The sequence below is a fragment of the Condylura cristata genome, unplaced genomic scaffold (assembly GCF_000260355.1).
Source record: "Condylura cristata isolate star-nosed mole 26May11 unplaced genomic scaffold, ConCri1.0 scaffold00023, whole genome shotgun sequence".
Classification (NCBI taxonomy): domain Eukaryota; kingdom Metazoa; phylum Chordata; class Mammalia; order Eulipotyphla; family Talpidae; genus Condylura; species Condylura cristata.
In genome coordinates this window covers 12,885,959-12,909,520 of record NW_004567124.1, presented here as the reverse complement: position 1 = coordinate 12,909,520, position 23,562 = coordinate 12,885,959, and the positions used below count along the sequence as shown (strand labels likewise).

At 36.6% G+C, this 23,562-nt stretch overlaps 1 protein-coding gene across 2 annotated transcripts in view; it reads right to left on the bottom strand.

The window, feature by feature from the left end:
• ALDH1A2 (aldehyde dehydrogenase 1 family, member A2) overlaps positions 1 to 23,562 on the bottom strand; it is an 82,353-nt gene that overhangs the window by 19,806 nt on the left and 38,985 nt on the right. For both annotated transcript variants that reach the window (XM_004687746.2, XM_012728807.1), the window contains 3 exons: positions 14,950 to 15,011; positions 12,835 to 12,963; positions 12,594 to 12,707 (listed from right to left, as the gene is read on the bottom strand). In XM_004687746.2, coding sequence (XP_004687803.1) covers positions 12,594 to 12,707; positions 12,835 to 12,963; positions 14,950 to 15,011 — 305 coding nt within the window. The remainder of the gene's footprint in view (positions 1 to 12,593; positions 12,708 to 12,834; positions 12,964 to 14,949; positions 15,012 to 23,562) is intronic.

The window sequence follows — 23,562 nt, the reverse complement described above, 5'->3', positions numbered from 1 at the left end:
AGGGAATGCAATTTGGTGCTTTGGGAGAAAAATAATTTGTTATACCTGACTAAAAAAGATTGTGCCAAGCTTTCTCTCTTTATTTAAGGCTGTCTCTCTCAGAACAGTTTTTTTGGGTTTGGTAAAATTTTTCTTTTTACCAATTAGTTTATTGTGCATTTTAATATAGGTTCCCTCTCAGAAAGATTTCTTTTCATTGATTAGTTAATAATACTTGGAGTGTATACATTCTCAGAGCTATGCCACCATTTTTTCTTTAACAAAAAAATCTCCAGTAGAGATCTCAGGAAACTTGATGATGCCTGCTTTTTGCAATATATTTTTACTTCTTAAACGCCAAATAGATTGACTGTCCCTGCCCTTTCCATTTTCACTGTCGTGCTTACTGGTTCCAACTCTGGTAGAAACTGAAATGCCCCCACAATATGTACAGTTGGCTATTTCCTGGCTTTCTTAAATAACCAAAATAAAGAGGCCAAATCAATCTACTCAGATTGTTACTTTCCATCAGAAAGTAACAGGACCAAAGCCATATAAATAGTTCCTTAAAGTGATAACAGCAATTCCAAATCTTTATTTGGGAAATTCAGACTATGAAAACAGTACAGCTATTACATTCCTACCGCTTTCCTACCTTCCAGCCACCGCATACCCATCACCAGGCACATGAAACGTCTGTCCTTCCTGTAACTTGCCTTTATGTCTGAGTATAAGCTGACTCATCTGCCTGAAATGCCTTTCCACCCCGTTCTTCCTTCCTAACCCACTTTTCCAGAGCTAACTTTGCCACCTCCTCTGAGAAGCTCTCTTTCTGGGCCTCCCTCCCATCTGAGGATGGTGTTCTTTCTCCGAGCTCACATCACAAGCTATTGTGGTGCGCAAATGTGTGGCGATATTTACAAATTCACAAGAACATCTAATGTGTCTCTCGGGTTAGAGACTAAAGAATCTTTCAGGGCATTTATCTGATACTGGTTTCTAACCTTTTATCATTGGTTCTGCTTTTCAACTCTTTGCCATTATCCCTTATTGAGCACATCTTCTACGCTGCTTGTTTTTACAAGCATTACTTATCTTATGACAAACCTGTGAGGCAAAAGTTATTAACCCATTTTATAGTTAGGGAAAACCCTGCAACTGCAGTCAAAAAAATGATGTGCTTAGAGGCACCCGCTGAGTGGCCTGGACTGAACTGGCCTCAGGAGGCCTCCAGCAAGCCTTGGGCTCTTTTTGCTTCACTACAACTTCTCTTTCCAGATGTTCTCCTGGGAATTAGGTCCTCTTTACCGTATGGAGAATTCTAACAGTTAAAGATAGTACCTGCAACTAACAGAGAGTCCGGGTTTAACGTCCTGTGTACTCAACCATTCTTTTGTTTTATCAGTCTCCTTTCCTCTTTCAGGTAAATGAAAAAATAAATAAATAAGATTTTGTTTTGGTTTGCTTTGATAGAAAATAGTTTAGTGTATTTCGGTCAAAGGTGCCTATGTCTTAGTAAGTAGGTGAAACGAAGGGGAAAAAAGGCCTCTTAGAACTCTGTTTGCATTTAGCCTGAGTTCAGAGAAGAGATACTGCCTGCAGAATAAGTCAAAGAAGCTCAGTGAGCAATACTCAATTTTTGATTTAAGTAGTACAGGCAAAAAGAAACTTAGTAACTTAAAACATAAACATCTAAAAGTTTTGACAAACCGAACACTGTCTTTTGAATCAAAGACTGGATGACTCACTAGTAGACTCATACAACCTTCAAAGGGGCCTATTAGCAGTTTTACAAAACAGTCAAAACTGTAGCAGGTCACTTCCCCCACCTACAAAGAAGGGCGAGGCTACCCAGAGGAGAGAGCTGACCTGATTCATGACTCTAGAGCAGAGCGGGTGTCTGTCTCATGCAACATGACATTCATCTCCCTTAGGGAATGAAAGGAGAACCCCGGCTGCGTAAATCAGAGTCAGTGATAATACAGCTGTTAGCTACAAACATTTGTTTGGCATGAATCAATCTGGACTCTCCCGTAGTTTGCTTTGATGGTCTCTCTACTATCTTGTTGACTAATGATGAAATCATGGTTTGTTAATCTTACAGGATAAAGAAAACACCATACCATGCAAAATGCAAACTGTTTTCCCATACTTTATGGAGGCTGTTTATTGACTCTGTTTATAAGAGGCTTTCATATTCACTTATTAAATATTTACATGTGTTGCTTCTATTTTTCACTACACAGGAGAAATTAATCCGATTGCTAGGCTGAGTAACTGCTTTTTAATGGCCTTTTGCTAAAGTAAAATGGAAAGCAGCCACCTCAAATAATTTTATTGCTGACAGTTCCAAGTCATTTTGTGATATAACAACAGGTCCCCTTTTTTTCCAGGAAAATCACAACAGGAGACACTGAAATCCACATGTTAAGTGACATGCTCTCTCTAGAAGAATGTATACACTATCTTAAGTAATCTACAAAGTTCAGAAAAGATAGATGAATAAAGAAGTAAAAATTATAAGCAGGGGAGGGGTTTGGGGATTAAGATGTCACTTGGTTTACCTGTAAAAATTCTCAGCCCCCACCATTAACATGGCCAATTATAAACTGGCTTTCCTATTCTAGACACATGCTTCTCATGTCCTCAACTGTCTGTCCATGATATCACTCCTGAGAAGAACTAGGAGACACTTCAGGACCACCTCCCACCTTATTCTCAAAAATTCTCCCTTCTCTCTCCCTCTCACTGAATACATTGAAAATCTGTATCTTTGAAGATTACACATGTAGTTTTCAATGTTCTTCCTCTGAGGATAACGAATGCCCTGTTCTATAAAGCTATAGAAGTCAAACAAGTGGGGCACTGGGAAGGGGCAGACATAGATCAGTGGAATAAAACAGAATCTTGAAGTACAGAACTATCTGCAATACAAATATGGAAAAGTGACACCTGAGAAAGGCACAAGGGCAATTCACTAGAAAAGGACAGATGGTGCTGGAACTGTTATCTATATTTTTCATAAAAAGGAAGAACTTGGTTCCCTACCTTAAAATATAAACAAAAATTAACTCAAAATAGACCACAGGTCTGAAAGTTAAACACAAAACTACATTTCTAGAAGGAAACAGGAGAAAACCTTTGTGATGTCAAGTTAGGTAAAGATTGCTTAGGCATGACAAAAAGGCCCGACCTATAAAGACAAAGAATAATAAATTGGAGGTCATCAAAATTAAGAATGTTCTTCAGAAGATATTGTAAGATTATTGAAAGAAATATTCAGAGTAGGAAAGAATATCACAAATTACAGAGGACTTATATTCAGAACACACAAAGAATTTTCAAAGTTCAGCAGTTAAAACACTCAAGCAATGGGCGAAGATTAAAATATATTTTGCCAAAGAAGATATATAATGGGCAATATGCAAATTAGAAGATGTTCAAAAAGTAGAGAAGTGGAAATAAAAACCACACTGAGAAAGGGCTATACAACTGGTAGAATGACCCAAATTAATAAGACTGACCATACCATATGCTGGTGAGGCTGAGAAGGAGCTAGAAGTCTGGTTTGAAGTTACATTGCTGGGAGGATTGTAACATGGTATAAGTAAGTACTTTGGAAATCAGTTTGGTAGTTTCTTAACCTACCATAAAATAGCTGTTCTATTCTGAATATAAAGTCTGTGCATGAAATGTTCACATCATCTTTTATTTGTAGTGATCCCAAACTGGAAATAACCTAAATATCCACCAAAAGGTGAAATGGATAAACAAATTGTAATATATACAGAGAATAGTACTTAGAAAAAAAATTAATAGAATATTTGCAATACAGATGGATCTCAAAATACCTGTACTTAGTAAAAATAGCCAGACAAAAGAGTATATACTAAATGTTTTACTTCATACAAAATTCCAGAACATGCAAACAATACACAGTGGGAAAAAGGAGATAAATGCCTGGGAATATGGGGCGGTGGAGGGAAAAATTTGAGTTTGAAAAGGGCCAGTAGGAAACCTGAGGGTGATGGGTATATTTATTATCTGAGCTGAGGTGAAGGTTTTACAGGTGAATATGCGTATCTCAGGTGGTCCACTCTAAATAAGTGAAATTCATTATATATCGATTATATCTGAATAAAACCTAAAATAATTAAGCAATAAAATGATACCATATTTGAACAGTCATGCCATATATACATCTGTTATCCTTTTGTTGACCTTTCATGGGGGAACTATAATGAACCTCATTTAAAATATAATTCAGTAGTTTTAATTAAAGGTAAATGGATAAGAATATATTAAGTTTTAAATTAGAGACTGAAAGGGAAAAAGAGTGAAGAAAAAAATTAAAGAAGCAAAAGTGGTGAACAAATCAGAATCCAATAAAAGAAATGATGGTGATTCAAACTAAAAGAAGGCAACATTTGAGATTACAGGTATTAATAAGAATAAAGCATCAGACTCAACATAAAAGCTGACAATTATATAGATAGAGGATAGAACAAAGCTACTGAGTTGGGGTCCCTGGATACATAAGGGGAGGAAAGTGATTTTCCTCAAATGGCATGTAGGGTTTATATAACAGTCCTGGGGTCATGCCAGGGCAACAGAGCTGTACTGAACCTATGAGATCCTCTGGAGCCAGGGCTGGAGCCCAGAAGATTTAGAGGAGGAATAAGCTCGTGAAGAACTTTGGTAACTTGACCAAGAATCAGTTCGACACATTGCATACTGGATGAACCCTAAAGTTTCTTTATTTGTAAAATAAGGAATGACTCGGGGCATCTGTACCAGTGCCTGGAACACAGCTGGAAATCAAAATGGCTACTGGGTGGAAGAGATGATCAATCATCTCTCTTGCCGCTAAAAAGCAGCAGGAATGAGGGAGAATCTCTGACATGGCATAGGCACAGCTATGTTTGTTTATGAGGTGCAATTTATAGACATAACATGATTTTACAGTTTGCTCTATGAACTACAGCATTTTTCTGAGAAATGCAATCAAAGCAGTACACCAGTAGTTCCCCTGCCTTGTCAGTGACCTTTCCAGGTCACCAATACTGATGTTTTTGTAATAAATATGAACTTTTAGAACTATATGCAAACTTTTAATGAACATTGGCTTTTTTTGTTGTTTTTGTTTCTTTGTTAAGAAATTTATGGGTGATGGAAATGCTTTGGATTAATTATGTCCTTGCTTCATTAAACTAATTTAGAATTCATTTTTTCCTCTTCAGGCATTCAGCAGAGCTATTACTGGTTACACAGAACTACGAATGCAGCAGACAATGTGAGTGATATTTGTCAGTTTATACAAACATTGTATTTCAGCACAAGTTAACAAAATCAGAGCCATAGGAGTTTTTTTTTTTTTTAATTTGTTTTTGTTTTTTTTGGGCCTGGGAACATGTTCTGGAGTATGACCCAACTATTCAAGCTATATGTAAATGCCTGATTCTTGAATGTATTTAATGAATATACTGATCACTAGAAAAGTTTATTGCAATGAGAATTCCTAGACTATACTTCCAAATGTTCTAACTTTAAAGATCTTGGGTAGCTGCCCAGGGATATGCATTCAAACAAGTCCCTCCTCACACCCCATCACTCCCCTCACATCACTGTGGGTGAGGTAGTCCTTGAAGGACTACTGCAAACAAAGAAACTACATTATATTTTTCTGCAAAGAAATTTCTCCCTATGACAGCATTCAGTTCTAGCCAACTTAGGTTGGAGGAGTGGTCCCACAATTATAACTCCATCACAGTGGAATCATAAGTGAACTCTTAATGGATGCCAAGTGTCCTTCTCCAGCACTATTCTTTAAATTGAGTACAGTATTGAGCTTACAAAGAAAAAAGATTCAAAATTAGTTTATCTAAACAGGCACCCGGGCAATCTTCCAAAAGAGTGAAATAGAACAGCAGAAAACAAAACAAAACAAAATAAACATTAGACAAAAACATTTGTAAAATATTTATAAAAACATAAAACAAAAGGAAAGTAAAATTGCCCAGAGAGATCAGGAATTAATTTTTGACAGTCATATTATTTGCAAATGGAAGTTTCAGATTTAAATAATATTTACTGAGTCCTTACAATGTGCCAAGCAGCAAAATTCGAACTTTCAAATAACTTGCCTCAATTAACCCACAAATAAACCTGTAAAGAGTTACCCATAGTCCCACTTACTAGATGAAGAAATGAGAGATCAGTAAAACTAAAGTTTGCCAAAGTCCAAACAGTCAGAGGGCTGGGATTTGTGCCAAGGTTGGTTGAATCCCTTCTGTTATAGCACACTTTCCCAAATATAAATTGTTTTACAAATTTCATTTAAAAATAAATAGAAAATACTGGTAGCTAATTTTGCTGACACTTTACAAGGCCCTGTGCTAAGCACCTTAGATATACTAGAATATTTCATCCCCACAATCCATGTAGGCACAAGTCATTCTTATAGACAAGAAATCTGAGGCCTGGAAAGATTAAATAATAACTGTAAGTAGATCCACACAACTATTTTAAGTTTAAATTATGTCTAGTTCTCTTACATAGAGTGGTGGGTGATCCACTAAGTTTTAAAGTAGCAAAGTATGGTCTTGTTGTTGAAACATAGTGTTGTTTCAAGCTCTTATTTTAGTAAAATAATTAAGAGTCTTTTATTTTCCTTTAAGACTCCATGTCAAGAATTTTAAGAATTTCCAGAAAAATATGTATCAGACGTCTTGAAAGTGCTGGTCCTTAAAGCCAGACATGGGAAATGATTCTGAGAGCTGAATGATAACAGTATTTGTTGATTATCTGCCAATATCAAGCAACATATTACTCACAAAGGTCCCTGCAGCTGGTGTTTCTTTCCTCCAAGTCCTTTTTTGTAACATGGTTCCCATACCAAACACACAATATCATTTTCTCCAAAGAGAAAAGGAAGATAGACTTAAATTTTTCTCACTTGTAAATACTAAAAGCTCAACTGTGAATTACAGTAAAATTATCTTCTGAGTGTCATTTTTAAATGAAGTAGCTTTTCATTTCAGTTACCTCGAAATAATCACATTTCTTAACAGAGAGATAAGTACAAATCAAGATGATCAAGAGAATTAAGTTCTAGCCTTGATCTTAGAAAGTATCTGAAAAAAATTAAGTGGAATGGTACAGAATTCTTTCCCTCCATACTCCCACACCAGTGGACTATACTAGTTACCTATTCAGATTGAATATGCAACTGCAATAGATTGAAATGCACAAATCCCTTAAGGTCTTCCTTACTACCTGACATTTAGTAAGCACTGAATATATGATTATGGAATTGAATTTAGATAGTATGGGTTTAAAACTTCAAGCTCTGGATCACAGTGTTAGGTGAAGTCCTATAAAACATCAAATGAGATCTAAGGAGGTTCAAGATGCAATATTAAAGTAAATTTCAAAAAAAAAAAATAAGAACTGAGTTAAAGCAGAGTTTAGACCTCTCAAAATAAGATACCTTGGGCCAGGCTTTTGAGAAAACATGTTCACTGAGAGTTATCCTTCGTAAATAACCCCTTCTATATGCCATTCCTCATTTTTAATGGCTTTTCCCTCCTTAGAGATGTTTACAGCCCCTTAGTCAGAGAGGCAATTAGCACTGTGATTTGGAGTGTAACTGAGTATGTTCCTCAGAACTATAGCTTACTGGTATGTGACCATTACCAGGTAATTTGATGGCTCCCAGGCATACTTTACCCACTTTCCAGGGATGATGTGGTGATATAGTGAGATGATAATACAAAGCACTTAGGGGGTACCAGTTTCTCCTTTATGGCCAGAAGCAGAAGTCTCCATGAAACATTTTGATATTGTTTTTTTTTTTTTTTTTTTAAAGATTTATTTATTTATTTGTACAGAACTGGGGTACAGGCCAGAGATGCGGAGGGTGAGAGAATTCACCAGAGACAGAGCGGGGAGCAGAACAGGCAGATCGACGAAGTACACTGCTGAGGGGAGCAGCGGGCGGGCCAGGAGAGGTCTGCCACGCCATGTGGTCGCCTCCGGGGCAGGCGGGAATTGAACTCATGAGGAAGTGGCTTTAGATTCTCAGTGCTGTGCTTTAACCCGCTGCGCCACCAGGGAGGGCCGGTATTGTTCTTTTTTAAAAGAGAATATTTTTATTACAATGACATGTACTTCTAGTGTGAAAGTTTTTCTGCTTACATTACCTTTATTGAGGTGTTTTGTTTACTGTGACATTACAGCAATTATAATTGGGTTATCTGAAATACTAGTACTATGTAAATTTCATATATTACCGTATTTTTTTGGTATTTTTAATATAATAGTTTATTTTTACATCACTTTGTGCATTTTTTTCATCTCAGTTGTAATCCACATGGGCTTCCCATCACCAAATCACCCATATTACTGTAATTTTTAAAAAAACACAATAGTGGATTTTTAAAAACAAGAATAATAATAAAATGCATTATGAGGTATATAACATGTAATAGTAAACTGTGGGACAGTAATAGCCTAAAGGATCGGATGAGAAATGAAAGAATTCTTTTGTATGACTGTCATAAATTAATATATCAATAATTCATTAAATATCAACAACCCTACCAAAAATGGGTATAGAAAAGCACATATTGTAATATTCCAGCTATGTGAAATCCTCAAAATAGGCAAAATTAATAACTCCTGAGGCCAAGAGTGTTTAGACACAAAGAATGCAGTATGCAAATTTTAGGGTATTTTAGGATATTCTGTATCTTGATTTCAGCAGTATTTACATGAGTATGTTCATTAAATGGGTGCATTTTCTTGTATTTAAGTTATGCTTCAATAAAGTCTTTAATTTTTTTTGAATCTTAAAAGACAATGCAGAGATTTGTACCCAAGCAGCCTAGATACAAGCACTATTTTCTTATGGATTTACTAGAGAGCTCTTTTCATCTATCCTGAAAGATTTGGTCATTCACTCAACACAACATTCCAATATTTGATACTTTGACTTAAAAAAAAAAGGTGCTCAACCTTTAGGCTGAAATATTCTTAGATAAAGATTTTAAATGCCTAGAAATTAATTTATCAACTAGTACACCAAAGACCTGTATGATGACCTCAGTGATAAACACAATGGAAAAAGATAAGTGAAGAGATTTATATCATCTTCCTAGATGAGAAGTTAATGTTTAGAGAAAGAATTATAACCAATTTAACATATAGGGAGTCAAATACCAATGAAAGTTTTGAGAAGGACAGCAAGATGCTTTGAAAACTGATTTGAAAGTTCATATGAAAAAAATGGAGGATAGTCAAAAGTTTTGAAAAAAACAAATGAGGCCTCTTACCTACCATACAGCAACCCACCTTATAAAACTTAGCAATTAAAGCATTGGTAGGAGTAAAATGATAGACAAATATAAATTTGTCCTGAAACAAATATATACCTATAAAATTTATCATATAATGTTATGTTATAATCAGATAAGCTACAAAGGAAGAGATTGCTTAATAAATGGTGTCAAAACAAATGAACACTCATTTATTAAAAAATAATTTTAAATGTTTCATTATACATGAAAATAAATTCACATGATTAAAAATTTAAACAACAAAAAAAGTACAAAGGTACTAAAAGGTACCTTTTTATAAAAAGGTAACAGGAAATCCAAAAGTCATTTATTTAGAGAAAGACTGAAAGATATGCCTACATTTAAATATAAAATTTGAGCATGAAAAATAATTCTATTTTAATAAAACCGCCACAAAGAACAAATTGAAATCCTATAAAAAACAAAATTTACACACTTAATACATAAAAAGATCTTATAAGTGAAATCACCACTCTGTAGCTTTATTGGAAATAAGCACCTAAAATATAAATATCATTTTATTTTGCAATTTCACTTCTAAGATGTATCTATCAGAATATCTGTATCTATCTCTCTATACACACACACACACACACATATATACACACACACATATATACACACACACATATATACACACACACTATGTGTGTGTACATATAAATATATGGAGAAAATACACACACACACACACACACACACACATATATATAGGGCAAACATTTTTTATCTCAAAGACTTTATTTCAAGAATCTGTGTTATATGGAAAAGAAATCTGAAGTTTACATGAATGGAGGGTTAAATTATTAAGTTATGACACTAATGCTGAGAGTATCCTACTGTTACTAAAAATATATGAAGACCACAGTGGCCCTGATATATGTTATTATATCTCTTTAAATATTGCGACACTATTATTTAAAAAAAAAACTGTATAGGCCCTCCCTGGTGGTGCAGCGGGTTAAAGCACAGCACTAAGAAGCTAAAGCCACTTCCTCATGAGTTCGATCCCCGCCTGCCCCGGAGGTGACCACATGGCGTGGCAGACCTCTCCTGACCTGTCCGCTGCTCCCCTCAGCAGTGTATTTCATCTCTCTGCCTGTTCTGCTCCCTACTCTGTCTCTGATGAAGCCTCTCACCGCCCCTGAGCCTCTGGCCTGTACCCCAGTTCTGTATACACAAATAAATAAATCTTTAAAAAAAAAACAAACTGTATATCTGATGTGATGTTCAAAATCATATACAGTGTTGAATTTCAATGTCAGTTACCACAATTTAAAAAATACAATTAAAATCTATACAGTAGAAGCTTCTTAACTGATTTAATCAGGACCTACTTGTTGGTTAATTGAAAAATAGGTTAGAACAGGGAAAGATATTTTAAATATTTCATTTTAATTTGAAAAATATGTACACTGGGTCTGCAGCCTTTGGATATAAGGCCAAGGACTTTTCTTTAATTATGAGTCCACCTGTCCTGTCTGATTAAAGCATACCCCTAAAATTGTTTCAGATTGCCAGTTTCAGTTTCTTTAAAGTGAACACTCAAAAACATTTGCAAAGCAAACCAGGTGCACACTATCTAGATTTATGTTTTTCCTCAACCTTTTACCATTGTCTTATACCCACTCCTAACTGACTGCAGCTTTTCTTAACATGTAGCCCTTAGCAAATCTTTCCAAAGCACAGGATTTAGTTTAAAAAGGTACAATAGTTGATAATCCCCTGTCACACTCACATCTTGTTTTTGTATTTCATTAAACTGCAAAACTACTATAACAAGTAGAACTAGAATAAAAGCTTTAGAAACAAACACGATGAGCTCTTGATAAAAACTAAAATCATCTCTAAATGTAAATTAACACTCAGTTTTCTTAATCTCTCATGAATTTTTAACATTACTCAATGTAGCTAAGTATCACTGATTGTATCATTTGATGTCATCAAGTCCCTAGACCTGTGCTGTCCAGTACAGGCCACACGTGGCCATAGAGTCCCGAAAAAGAGGCTAACCTGGATTGAGATATGCTGGAAATATAAAATATCCATCAGATTTTAAAGGCTTCCTATGACAAAGAGAATGTAAAATATATTATTTTTATATTAGTTACAAGTTGAAATGACATTTTAGAAATAATGGAAGTATATTATTAAAATTAATTTTACTTGTTTTTTTTTAATGTGGCTAATAAGGAAATTTAGATTACAAGTGTTTTCTCAGTGTTTTAGACCTACAAACATCCTCTGCTCACTGGTGGTAATACCTCTGAAGTTCTACTCGAAAAAAATCATTCAGACTCTGCCTTTTCTTTTTCTGTTACCTCAATTAAAGGGATTTTGAAGTAGTATTTCATGAGAAATCTCTCTTAAACAGACTTGCCGATGGGCCAAATTTGATCTGTTGCCTATTATAATAGGCCTGTGAACTAGGAATGGTTTTTGTTGTTGCTTTATTGTTGTAAAGCAACAACAATATTTTTTGTCTGGCAAAAAAAAAAAGATTAATATTCTGAGAAAAAATATATGGAATCTGAATTTTGCAGTTAATAAGTAAAGTTTTATGGGCTCATAACCATTCTCACTTTATACATTACCTGTGGCCACTTTATGTTTATTACTTTATGTTACAAAGGCATATGTCAGCTGCAATAGAGATTGTATTGCTGCAAAGTCTATAAATTTCCTATCCCCCTTTTTTTTAAAACAAAAAATTGTGCTGATCCTTGCTCTCTATCATCCCTTATGGCTCAAGTTGCCAATTTCATCTTTGAAGCTAATGAAATAATGAGAAGAGAAAGCTGTATTTCCATTTTAATCTCAAGCACAGACTAGATTTCCAGCCCTAGATTTCTCAGTAACTTCCTTCTGTCGTTATTGCTTGTGACTGAAAGTTATCTAGACCCCCAGCTTTTGAGACAGTTTCTTCTGGAATAGTTTATCTGTTTGTTCACTTTTGCCTCTGATATCTGTGCTTCTTTAATTTCAAATTACAATGCGGTTCTGTTTTTCTGAGGCCAGGTTTACCCAGATGGCATTACAAATCCTCAGAGATCTGTGGCACAAAATGGTTAGCATGTCACCTTTGATAGTCACCATCACACCATCACCATCACTAGCTGTGATACCTACTCTGTCTTTGAGGACTTGGGACTCACTGCTTTTTTGGTGTCGGCCTATAGGTAACATTCTCAGGTTGTTTGTAAGCCCTCTACTCATTTGTAGGCCTGCTCCTCAATACATGGTTTCTCAGGTGCCTACCTCAGTCGACCCTGTGAATGCAATCTTGTCTATGCCAATATGAGAAGCAATCGCTGCCCCAGCCGTTGGCCCGTATCCTGGCAAAATATTGATGACTCCCGGTGGAAAGCCAGCCTAACAAAACAGAATGGGAGGGAACATGGTTTGTGAAAACTGAAGAAGCAAGATAAATGGGATACGTTCCAGTAGGCCCTGAACTGTAAAGGGAGTTCGAGCCACTCCTGAAAGCAGTTACTCTTACCTCCTTGATGAGGGCTCCCATGTAGAGCGCGCTGAGCGGTGTTTGTTCTGCTGGTTTAATAACTACTGTATTGCCACAGCATAGAGCTGGAGCAATTTTCCAGGCAAACATCAGCAGGGGGAAGTTCCACTGAAAGAAAAAACTCAAAGGTTGATAAATGGAAAAATATTCCTCTACTACTTTGTTTTCAAGCTGTGACTTCTCAGATTTCTCAGACTAGTCCTCAACATAAATCTTGTCCACCACAAAGTATAGATGTTTGGATTTTTTAATTACTTCGTTAAGACTTGAATAGGACTGACCTTGGAAATTTTGCCTTTTCTCTCTGTTCAGCAAATTATAGTATTTCAACTACACACCAAAGGAAATCTCATGGTGAAAAGTGGGTCTTTGTTTTTTTATTTTTCAATGTTGTTATTATATGTGTTTTTAAGAGCAGACTTTGATTCCAGCAAAATCTGTGTGTGAAAATTTCTTCCTGCATTTGGGAATTTTACACCAAGATTTCCATTCTGATATAAAAGTTCTACATTGTGGTAGAACTAGAGGAGAAAATCCAGCTGAAAATTACATTTAAGTCCATGGGCGTTTCAAGGTAGCACCTTTTCTTTACATATATGTATCATTACAAAATATACATGATTACAACAAGTAAAATGTATTACTGATGAGTAAAGTTTTAATTTGTCTTCTTTCCCTGCAAAATAACCTGATGGAGATTAAGTTAGATTTGTGTCTACATTTAGGGCCTAAAATGGTTTAAACTGATTTTTAAAGGATATTAAGATTGCACTGTCATAAGCAGAAGGATAAACCTCAGTGCTATCAGGTGTCGCTGATAATTTCATTAAGAGAGAAAACAGAAATTCTGGCCCTCTGGCTTCAGACCCTGACCGCAATGAGTTTCGGCCTGAAGCATCTCAGCTGCCATCCTTGAAAGATTCCCACTGGTCCTGGCAAGCTTGCAAAAATATACAAGTGTCTTGCCTTCACCAAACACCCAATTTCTTTTCCCCTTAGTTGTTTATAAACTTGGGAGTCCACAGTGATGTTTTAATTCCATCTACAGTATATAAATCTTGGAGTGCAGTAATTGAGCCGGAGCCGGATGACAAGCAACTCTTGTCCTGTCAGTGAAAGCTGCAGCTGTCAGTATGAGAAGGGCAAGAAGAAGAGGTTTGAGTTCCTGCAATTAATGTGACAGACTTCACCCCTGTTCTGATCCAACTGGGATTTCCCTGGGTGGCTAGGGGAGAAAGAACTTAATCTAAGCCTCTCATTTTCTGTTTTCATCCTCTAATAAATTTCACAGTAACTTAGAGCTTATAGATCATTTAAAAAATATTAACGCCATCAAAAAATATTTGTCCCCTAAAGCCCAAGATCATCTTTAATTATTCTCCTACATGAGAAGAAAAGGCTTCTTGTCTCTACTGTAAGAGTTTAATCTGAGCCTCCCCTGAAATCCTTGCCTGAACGATTAGCTTTTACTGTTAGAAGATTCGATGATATTTTGTATCGTGCCAAGGCTGTGTATGAGAGAAAAAAAAATGTTTAATGTTCCAATCCAAACACTAAGCACTACATCTATTTCCCTTTACAAGACACACAACAGCCCGGCATGGTTTCAATTATGACCGTGACGTTAATTGTACTGCTGTGTCTTCTGTAGTCTTCTATCTAGATTCTTATGAAAAGAAACAGTGGGAAAGAATAGGATTAAAAGACTATATAAAACAATATGCCTGGAAAGATGGTGAGTCACAGTTCCAAAAAATAAACAAGCAAATATAACAAAACATTAATTTTCCATAAGCAGAATAGACATTCATAACCAAGGGCAGGTTATTAATACAGTGGGCTTGGCTTTGCTTATTTAGATCATGAGAATTCCATGACTTGAGAACTCAACTCCTGGTAACGGAGCTGAAACCCTATTAACCTGTTCAAATAAGCATTTGCAGGGAGACTGTTAAAGATATGTCAACAACATGAGCTCAGTTTTTTTCCCCCTCAGTAATGGAAAACACACATCACTGAGGACCATGTTTTATGTATCTTTAAGAGAACTGGTTCAAATGAAAATAAATCAGAGGTTCGAGGAGATATACTCACTGGGATGATCTGTCCACACACTCCAATGGGCTCGTGTCTTGTAAAGGTAAAATAGTCTCCATCTGAAAGAAATGAGTATGGTCACCCAAAAGCTTCAGATTAAAAGGAAAAAAAAAAAAAGCAGAGAACTCTAATAACAGTAAAACGCAGAAATGAAGTTGAAAAAAATAGCCTACCCAATCAACTGTGCATGGATGCTAGTAAAAGCAATCACTTGGCATGAGGCATCTCCAGATAAAGTTCCTAGACACCCCAAAAGAGCACTGACCAGAAGACCAAAAGGCAAAGTGGGCAACTTGTTTATGACAAGGGAAAAGTTCTTTCGAGTTATGGTGCAGAGGAGGAGAGGAAGGGAAACTGGAAAATGTTTAATATTAAACATTAATTACTCACATGATACTTTATAAAGATCAGTTATTTGACTAAAAAATCTGAGTTACAAAAAATTTAAGTAACTTGCTAAGATATTAAAACTAAAATGTTATTGGGTAAATTATAAATAGTAGGCAACTGGAAAAAGTGAGTAATAAAATAAGGTCTACTTCATGATTCAATGCAGATGTCAAAATGTACTCCCTGAGCACTAGCACTGTTTCAAGAAGGCAAAAGTCCACCTCAGAGCAGGTTCCACAACAACCCAAAGCCTCTGCCCTCGAACTAGTCAGTTCTGAAAAGAGGATGCTTTATAGGAGCAATAAACATTGGAACAATTACTCAAGAGGCCCAAACCAAATTCTTCTTGAGAAAAATGCCATTAAGTTTATCTTAAATGGCTAATTGAAATAACCAAAGAATGGCTCATTTTCACATATAACTTGTAATTTCTGGTATTGGGCTATCTTTGGATTTCCCTCAATGGACAACTGTTGGGTCACTCCACTGATAACTTGTTTTCTCTCTCAGAAGCATCCCCCAACAGAAAGTAAAGACCCACAATTAATATTCATGAAGAACATTACTGACAGGGACAGGTGATAAGGTGGGGACTGGAGGACTGTGCCAGTTGGTGGAAGAGAAGTGATGCAATTGTTTATTCTTCTCTTGACATACCTGGATCACTAATATTTATCACACAAAATCATTTAAATTCAAAATTATACATCTAAAAATAATTGAAGGTCTCTCTCTCTTCTAGACATCTGTTCTCTAGTTCCTTTTTCATAATGAACAGTTAGCTGTTGCTGAAGCATCTTTTCAAAGAAGTTCTTCTCACACTTAAGTACAGTAACATCCTTTTACCAACTCTCCCTTTAAATACAACTGAGACGCTATTCACACACTGTATTTTAGAGCTTTCTTACATTTTCATATAAGGTAACAGTTTTTTTAATAGTTGCCTATTATTCTACTCAAATAATGGTGCCACTGTAAGCTGTCCTGTGCCACCCAGAGATCGCTTTAGGTTTAGGCTATTAAAAGTAATGCTTTATAGGCTATTATGTACTATACATATCTAGGGAATTCTTGGTCAAAGTGCATTGATAAGTATGCCAAGTCACCTTTCAAAGAAGTGACATAATTCATAATTCTGTATTTTCCTACTTAGGTTTCTCAAACTTTTTGATTTCAGTCAACTTGATAGGTAAAAATGATTTGTTTAATTGTTTAAAAATGTGTTTAATGATTCGGGGTTATCAGAAAAGTCATGATGTGTTTTTCCATGCAAAAATGGGTCATGACTTTTCCAACAACTCAATATATTGAGAGTATCATTTATGCTTACTTACCATTTTTTCTATAGTCATATATTTCACCATTTCCTTTTTTTAAAAAAAATTATTTATTTGTGCATACAGAACTAGGGTACAGGCCAGAAGTGCAGGGGCGTTGAGAGGATTCACCAGAGACAGAGTCGGGAGCAGAACAGGCTGACTGACAAAGTACACTGCTGAGGGGAGCAGCAGGCAGGTCAGGAGAGGTCTGCTGAGCCATGTGGGTCACCTCCAGGGCAGGCGGGGATCGAACTCATGAAGTGGCTGCTTTAGCTTCTTAGTGCTGTGCTTTAACCCGCTGCATCACCAGTGAGGGCCCACCATTTCTCTTTTTTAATCATTTAAATAGCTCTATACATTCATACATTTTTCACTAATTTGCTATTTGTCTCCTAACTCTGTTTTATGTATATTACTTAAAGTGAAATTCATTAGAATGAAGGCAGAGTTCAGCAATTATACAAACAAAATTATTTCTGTGTATGTCATCATCAGAGCAACAAAAATAACCTAAATGTGGAAACTGTCTATATAATAATAAGTCTGAGTAATATTTTCAAAATCAAGTGCCGACAACTCAGGCGCCTTCATATTTCTTACAATAGTACAAGTTACCACCACTGTTCTTCAATTTATAAATCTTCAGAAAGGCTGTTGTTTAGTTTTTAAATACATACCTTTCAATGTTTACATTGCTGTCTTTCAGAAGATATGAGTGTGGTAGTGTCACACTCTTCTTCCGGGCAAGATTTTTCACAAGAAGTAATAGCCCTGACAGGTAGTCTATAGAGTTTCATATGCAAAGAAACCCTCTCCAAATAAACTGTACAATTTGGCTGTGATGGAATCAGACCACAGAGTAGAGTGTACTGTAATGTCAAAATGGAGTGCACAGGTGAGGGGAAACAATGGGGAAGGTGAATTGAAGAAGAACATAGGTGTTTACTTTAGTAACACATCTGGGAAACTGGAATGATTCAAAGAAATTTCACAAGACACCTGCATAAGCACAGCATAGTAATTCACAGAGTATTGCCCCCATTTGAAATGCTTAAGAATTTAGCTGTATTACTTACATAATTTTGAAAGTTACTGAAAAAACGAGAGAAGAAAAATAAGGCATTTCAAAATCTTAAAAAAGTTGACCGTGCGAGGAATTGAACCCTAATTGTGTCCCAAGAGAAAGTGAGTTATGGGGAATGAAAACATTTTTGGATAAACTGTTCAGAGAATTGACATTTAGCTAAAGACTGACGTAAAGAAAAAGATTGAGAAATCTTCTGTCCCTGCAGTTCTTCTAAGAATTAAATAAGAAAATGAAGGTTACTCTGGGGCTTTAACTCTTCCCAAAAGAATACTAAATGAAAAACAGCTAAAGGAAGGGTGCAGCTGAGGTCCCATTCACTATCCTACTTGCTTCCTAGAGCAGTCTAAGTATTCCCAGTGTTCCCATCTGGCTAGTAGAAGTTGTCTCTGCATATCCTCAGTCAGACCTGAGATGCCGTGCAAACGCTCAAGAAAGTAAAAATAATATACAGCTACTGCTTTTTATTTTATTTATTTTTTTAAAAATTTATTTATTTATTCATATAGAACTGGGGTACAAGCCAGAGGTGCAGGGGCAGTGAAAGGCTTCACCAGAGACAAAGTGGGGAGCAGAACAGGCAGATTGATGGAGTGCACTGCTGAGGGGAGCAGGGTGGGTCAGGAGAGGTCTGCCGCCACGTGGATCACCTCCGGGGCCGGGGAGAGAACTCGATCAAACTCACACTGAAGTGGCTGCGCCCAGCTTGCAGTGCTGTGTCCTAACCTGTTGCACCACCAGGGAGGGCCCATATTTATTTATTTATTCTAAAGTATTTTATTTGTTTATGCATATAAGAGCTGGGGTGTAGGCCAGAGGTGTGGGGGGAGGGGAAGTGAAAGGCTTCACCAGAGACAGAGTGGGGAGCAGAACAGGCAGATGTACTGAAATACACTGCTGAGGGGAGTAGTAGGGGAAACTGGAGAGGTCTTCTGAGCCATGTGGGTCAGCTCCCTGGCCTGTGGCTGCCAATAGCTTGACAGTGCTGAAATTTAACCCCTGTGCCACCAGAGAAGCCCACCTATTGCTTTTTAAATAAATGTATTTAAGATATAGTCAGAGACAACCTTTCTGATGTTTATAAACAAGAGTTTATAATTCATAAAGAACATAAAAATCTTAGTTAAATACCTTACCATACCTTACCATATGTAATTAAATACCTTACCATATTTGAGCATATGATCAAATGTTACTGAATATGTGTAAATTCATCTTCCAGCCCTCCCTGGTGGCGCAGCGGGTTAAAGCACAGCACTGAGAATGTAAAGCCGCTTCCGCATGAGTTCCATTCCTGCCTGCCCCAGAGGTGACCACATGGCGAGGCAGACCTCTCCTGACCTGCCCACTGCTCCCCTCAGCAGTGTACTTTGTCTATCTGCCTGTTCTGTTCCCCATTCTGTCTCTGGTGAAGCCTCTCGCCGCCCCTGAGCCTCTGGACTGTACCCCAGTTCTATATACACAAATAAATAAATCTTTAAAAAAAATTCATCTTGTAATCTCTAATCTAGATTAATTTCTACAATTATATTTTTAAAAGCATTTGCCCCTAGAGATGAATAACGAAATAAGCCTCTCTTGTTCCATGAAATGTACGCCATGGGCCTTCCCTGGTGGCGCAGCAGGTTAAAGCACAGCTCTCCAAAGCTAAAGTCACTTCAGCATGAGTTCAATTCCTGGCCAGGGTCTTTGGTGAATCCTCTTACTGGCCCTGCACTTCTGGCCTATACTCCAGTTCTATTTGCATAAAAAAACCTTTAAAAAAAAAAAAAAAGAAATGTTCAGTCACTATTATATTTTCTTTGATGGGGGCTTGTCAAATGACATAAGTTAGATAGCAATTATTTAGCTAATTAAAATAATTTAATTATTTGCATACTTCCTCCAGGGAAAACATTACATATTAAAGTGGATTTCACAACTGCATGAAAAACATTTTGACATAATTTTTATTCTCATAATACTATCTGAGATTAGTACAGTCTATATATAACCTAGATAATGATTATGCAATGTACAGTTAATAATAACAGAAAAATCTTAAATGTGCTAGAAATTGAGGAGAAATTTATCAATATGGGCCTGAAGAAATAGTCCCCAGTTATATATAATACTAGGAGTATTCAAGAACTGTAGCCAATTGCATATACCTACTAACTACAGAAATTACTCTATTTAATACCATAAAAATCTGCAACACAATTCAAACAAAGGAAGTTCACCTTCCAATCTCTAATATGTATACAGAATTACCATTGGAGGAGCTAGGAGCCCTTTTGATGACCCCAGTATTAAACAATGAGACCAACTACACTAAACTATTCCATTATGGCCCCATGCAGATTCCTGTGTATTCTGACACTGAACAGACCTCACTAAACATTTTACAGCTACAGTGATAATCTCTATAAATGTCTATACAAACACTGAGACTTTATGTTACTATACGGTCAAGCTAATACTATTCTTCCCAGGACTCGGCTGGTAGCTTTTCAGAAGTTAGATCACATGTCCCTGAGTCTGACATCAAGATATCTTTGCTCTGCCATTACTCCATCATGTGGTTTAAAAACAAGTCAGGTTACTTCTCTGGACCTCAGTTTCTTTGTCTTTAAAATTAAGAGGGCAGCCTTTGGGAATCCTTGAGGTTCTTTTCAGCCTGAATCTTTTGAAAAGAGATCACTGTGAAGTAGACTTCATCACCTCCTGTCACCACCAACTCAGGCCCCACTCACTACTCCAGTTTCATCTCAGCTGGTCAGAGCAAATGGCACCTCTATCTCATTCTGGTGAACAACAAACTTCACCTTCTGTTGACAATACTAACCTAGAGGAGTTGACTGAAGGGAAAACATTTGGGCCTGAGTCACTATCTTTGTACATTTTTAGCCTATAACAGGTAAGTGGGGATAGAGTGAAGTAGAGAAATAATTTTGTTATCACCTGGGCAGTTTTTAACCTAACCTCTTCGTATGTTAATATATTGTAGTCACATAGAATTTATGTAGAATTTGGCTTAAAGCACAGATTGTATTTTCTCCACTTAAACAACACAGTCAATAAAGTTGACACATTACAGAGAAAAAGCCAAAGTAATCCTAATCAATTAACCTCAATTAACCCATTTCTTCCTCAGTAAAATGAAACCAAGTTTTAATCTGTTCTCTATCACAAGAAGTCTGTGGAGCAAAGGATATTGAAATAGGTAAAAATAACCAAAGTAGAGAAAATAATACTTTCCTTGCTGCTAGCACTACTATGAGATTAGAAATACTATAAGGGCACAAAGAAAGTGTTCAATAAATCATAGTAATGGTTACTATTTATCATCATAATTAGGAGTTTCCACAGTAGAAGGGTCAAAGCATGGGATTTATGGTCATAGAAAATGGCTCCATTGAGCATCATGACAGGAAATAATGGAGAGGGTTATGAAGGGTACAACAGCGAGACCCTTGTAAATTCAACTGGTATTGCATGATTTTGCAGTAACATCCACTGTGGGCCTTGAATGAGACAGACAGAAAGGAGTGGGAGAGAGAGAAATAGTTGCCCCATGGATGACTCAAAAGAGGCTAATTGTCCACGATATAGTCGAAGTGTTCTTTCCAAATGCAATTTTGATCAAAGTGCTCATCTATTTAATTCAATGACTCACCACTGCTGTGGAATAAATCCTTAGCATGGTTTACTCAGGCCCAGAGTCCCACTGTCTTTGTTACCTGGCTATACTTGCAGATCCACTAGCATTCTATACTCTCCTCCCTTTATGCCTCACAGACTACTACTACTCACCTGCCCTTCAGGTGTTATCTTGTACATCTTATATCTCCTTCACCAAGGAAGCCCCAGTACTAGGTGAGAAGTGTCTCTTATGGAGTCTATCAAACTTCATGTTTCCATATCTGAGTAAGCCATGCTACACAACAACTGCTTGTCTATTAGCTTATTTACTTTTTTGTTCTATGAGCATCTTACTTCCTCACCTTGTGCCCATTGTGCTTAACACCCAGAATCTGAAATAGACACGGTGAATGTATGAAGAGAATGAGTGAATACTGAGAAGCATAAGCTGATGCCCACTAGAGGAGGTGAAGAAGGTGCTCTTCCCATTATTGTATAGTAGATACCTTGGCCTCCAAAATGTGAAGAAGTGAAAAGACAACAGCGTAATTTTAAGCACGTTTTTGTTCTTAATCAGATAGTATTAGAGAAACTAAGGTGGTTAGGCATGTTGTATGATTAATTGTAGCAAAGCAGCCATATTTAAAAACTAAAATCTCTTTGGTTTTAGTTTTTATGGGTGACCATACTAAACTGTACTTGTCATTCCTGATGCTCACTGTGAAGCCACCTTCACCCATATGACTTAGGGAGAGGGCTCCACAGTTTTAAATGTAAACTGTATTGAGGAGACCAAGCTCTAGATAGAATTGACCCTCAACTGTTGACCCACAATTTCCTTATTTATAGTCCCCCAAATCAGTAGTCATTCAAGGAATGAATAGAACAGAACAGAAAAATGCTGAGTTGCCTGAGGCATATGTTTTCAACTTAGACCAAACAAGGTGTTGTTCTGACTTCTTATTTTGGCCTTTGTACTATTTAAAAAAAAATACTATAAAAAAGTATCTGTTTTTCACATATTTATGCTCATTGATGATTTTCCTGTTTAAGAGGCCACAGGCACAGTCCTGAGTGCTACCTAGTGGCCTTGTACCTCGTATAGAAGGCAGTGATAAACCTCAGGGGGAAAAGAGACATTCGATGGGCTTCATTCAGGCATGAGATATAGTGCTGTTAGCTGTGAGTTCAATGTTAATAGATCTACTATACATTAAATAAAATGACTTTTAGCAAAAACACATATAACAAAGTCATGTTTTGATCAGTTGACAAAAATATTGTGGCTAGAAGCTCACAGGAATGTAATTTTTTTTTCTTTTTCTTTAAACAATGGTTCAGTATCTGCTAAGAGTGTCTAGTTACTTTACAGAGCCTAACTACCATGACTAATGATAATCATCTGTATATTAATCTAAATATTTGTAAAGAATTAAATGCCAGAGAGACTGGTCTCTTACTCTTCCTGCCCTGCTGAAATGGTCTCCATAAGAATACGGTCTATAGGTCTTGGGTCTATAAGGTCTAAAGGTTTAAATCTCAGGCCTGTCATTTCATTCATCTGTGGAATTGGTGATATTAAAAGATATTAAACCTCTCTTGTCCTTCCCTACCTGTAAAATGGGTATGACATCTTTTTATGTATTTATTTATTTTTAAAGATTTATTTATTTATGCATACAGAACTGGGGTACAGGCCAGAGGTGCAGGAGTGGTGAGAGTCAGAGTGGGAAGCAGAAGAGGCACATTGAGAAATACACTGCTAGGGTAGCAGCGGGCAAGATGGGAGGTCTGCTGTGCCATGTGGATCACCTCCAGGGCTAGGGATTGAACACACATAGAAGTGCTGTACTTCAACCCCTTGTGCCACCAGGGAGGGCCCATCACATCTTAAATCTAACCTATCTTTCAAAATCACTGAGATTCTCTCTCTAGTGCTACACAAATATAAAGGATGCTATTCCTTTATCATTTCGAACATAAAAGCAGCATGTTTCACAGGAAAATGCATATAAAACAATAAAGATCTTACGGTTAAAGGTAACAGCCTTCCTGTATTCCAGATTTCATTGGCAAAAGTCAAGAATGAAGATGCGAAAGTCAAGCTGATATTAACTTATGGAGTTACAAATGATACACATGAATACACATGGACTGACTGGATGAATTTAAGAATAAACAAATGAGTAATAA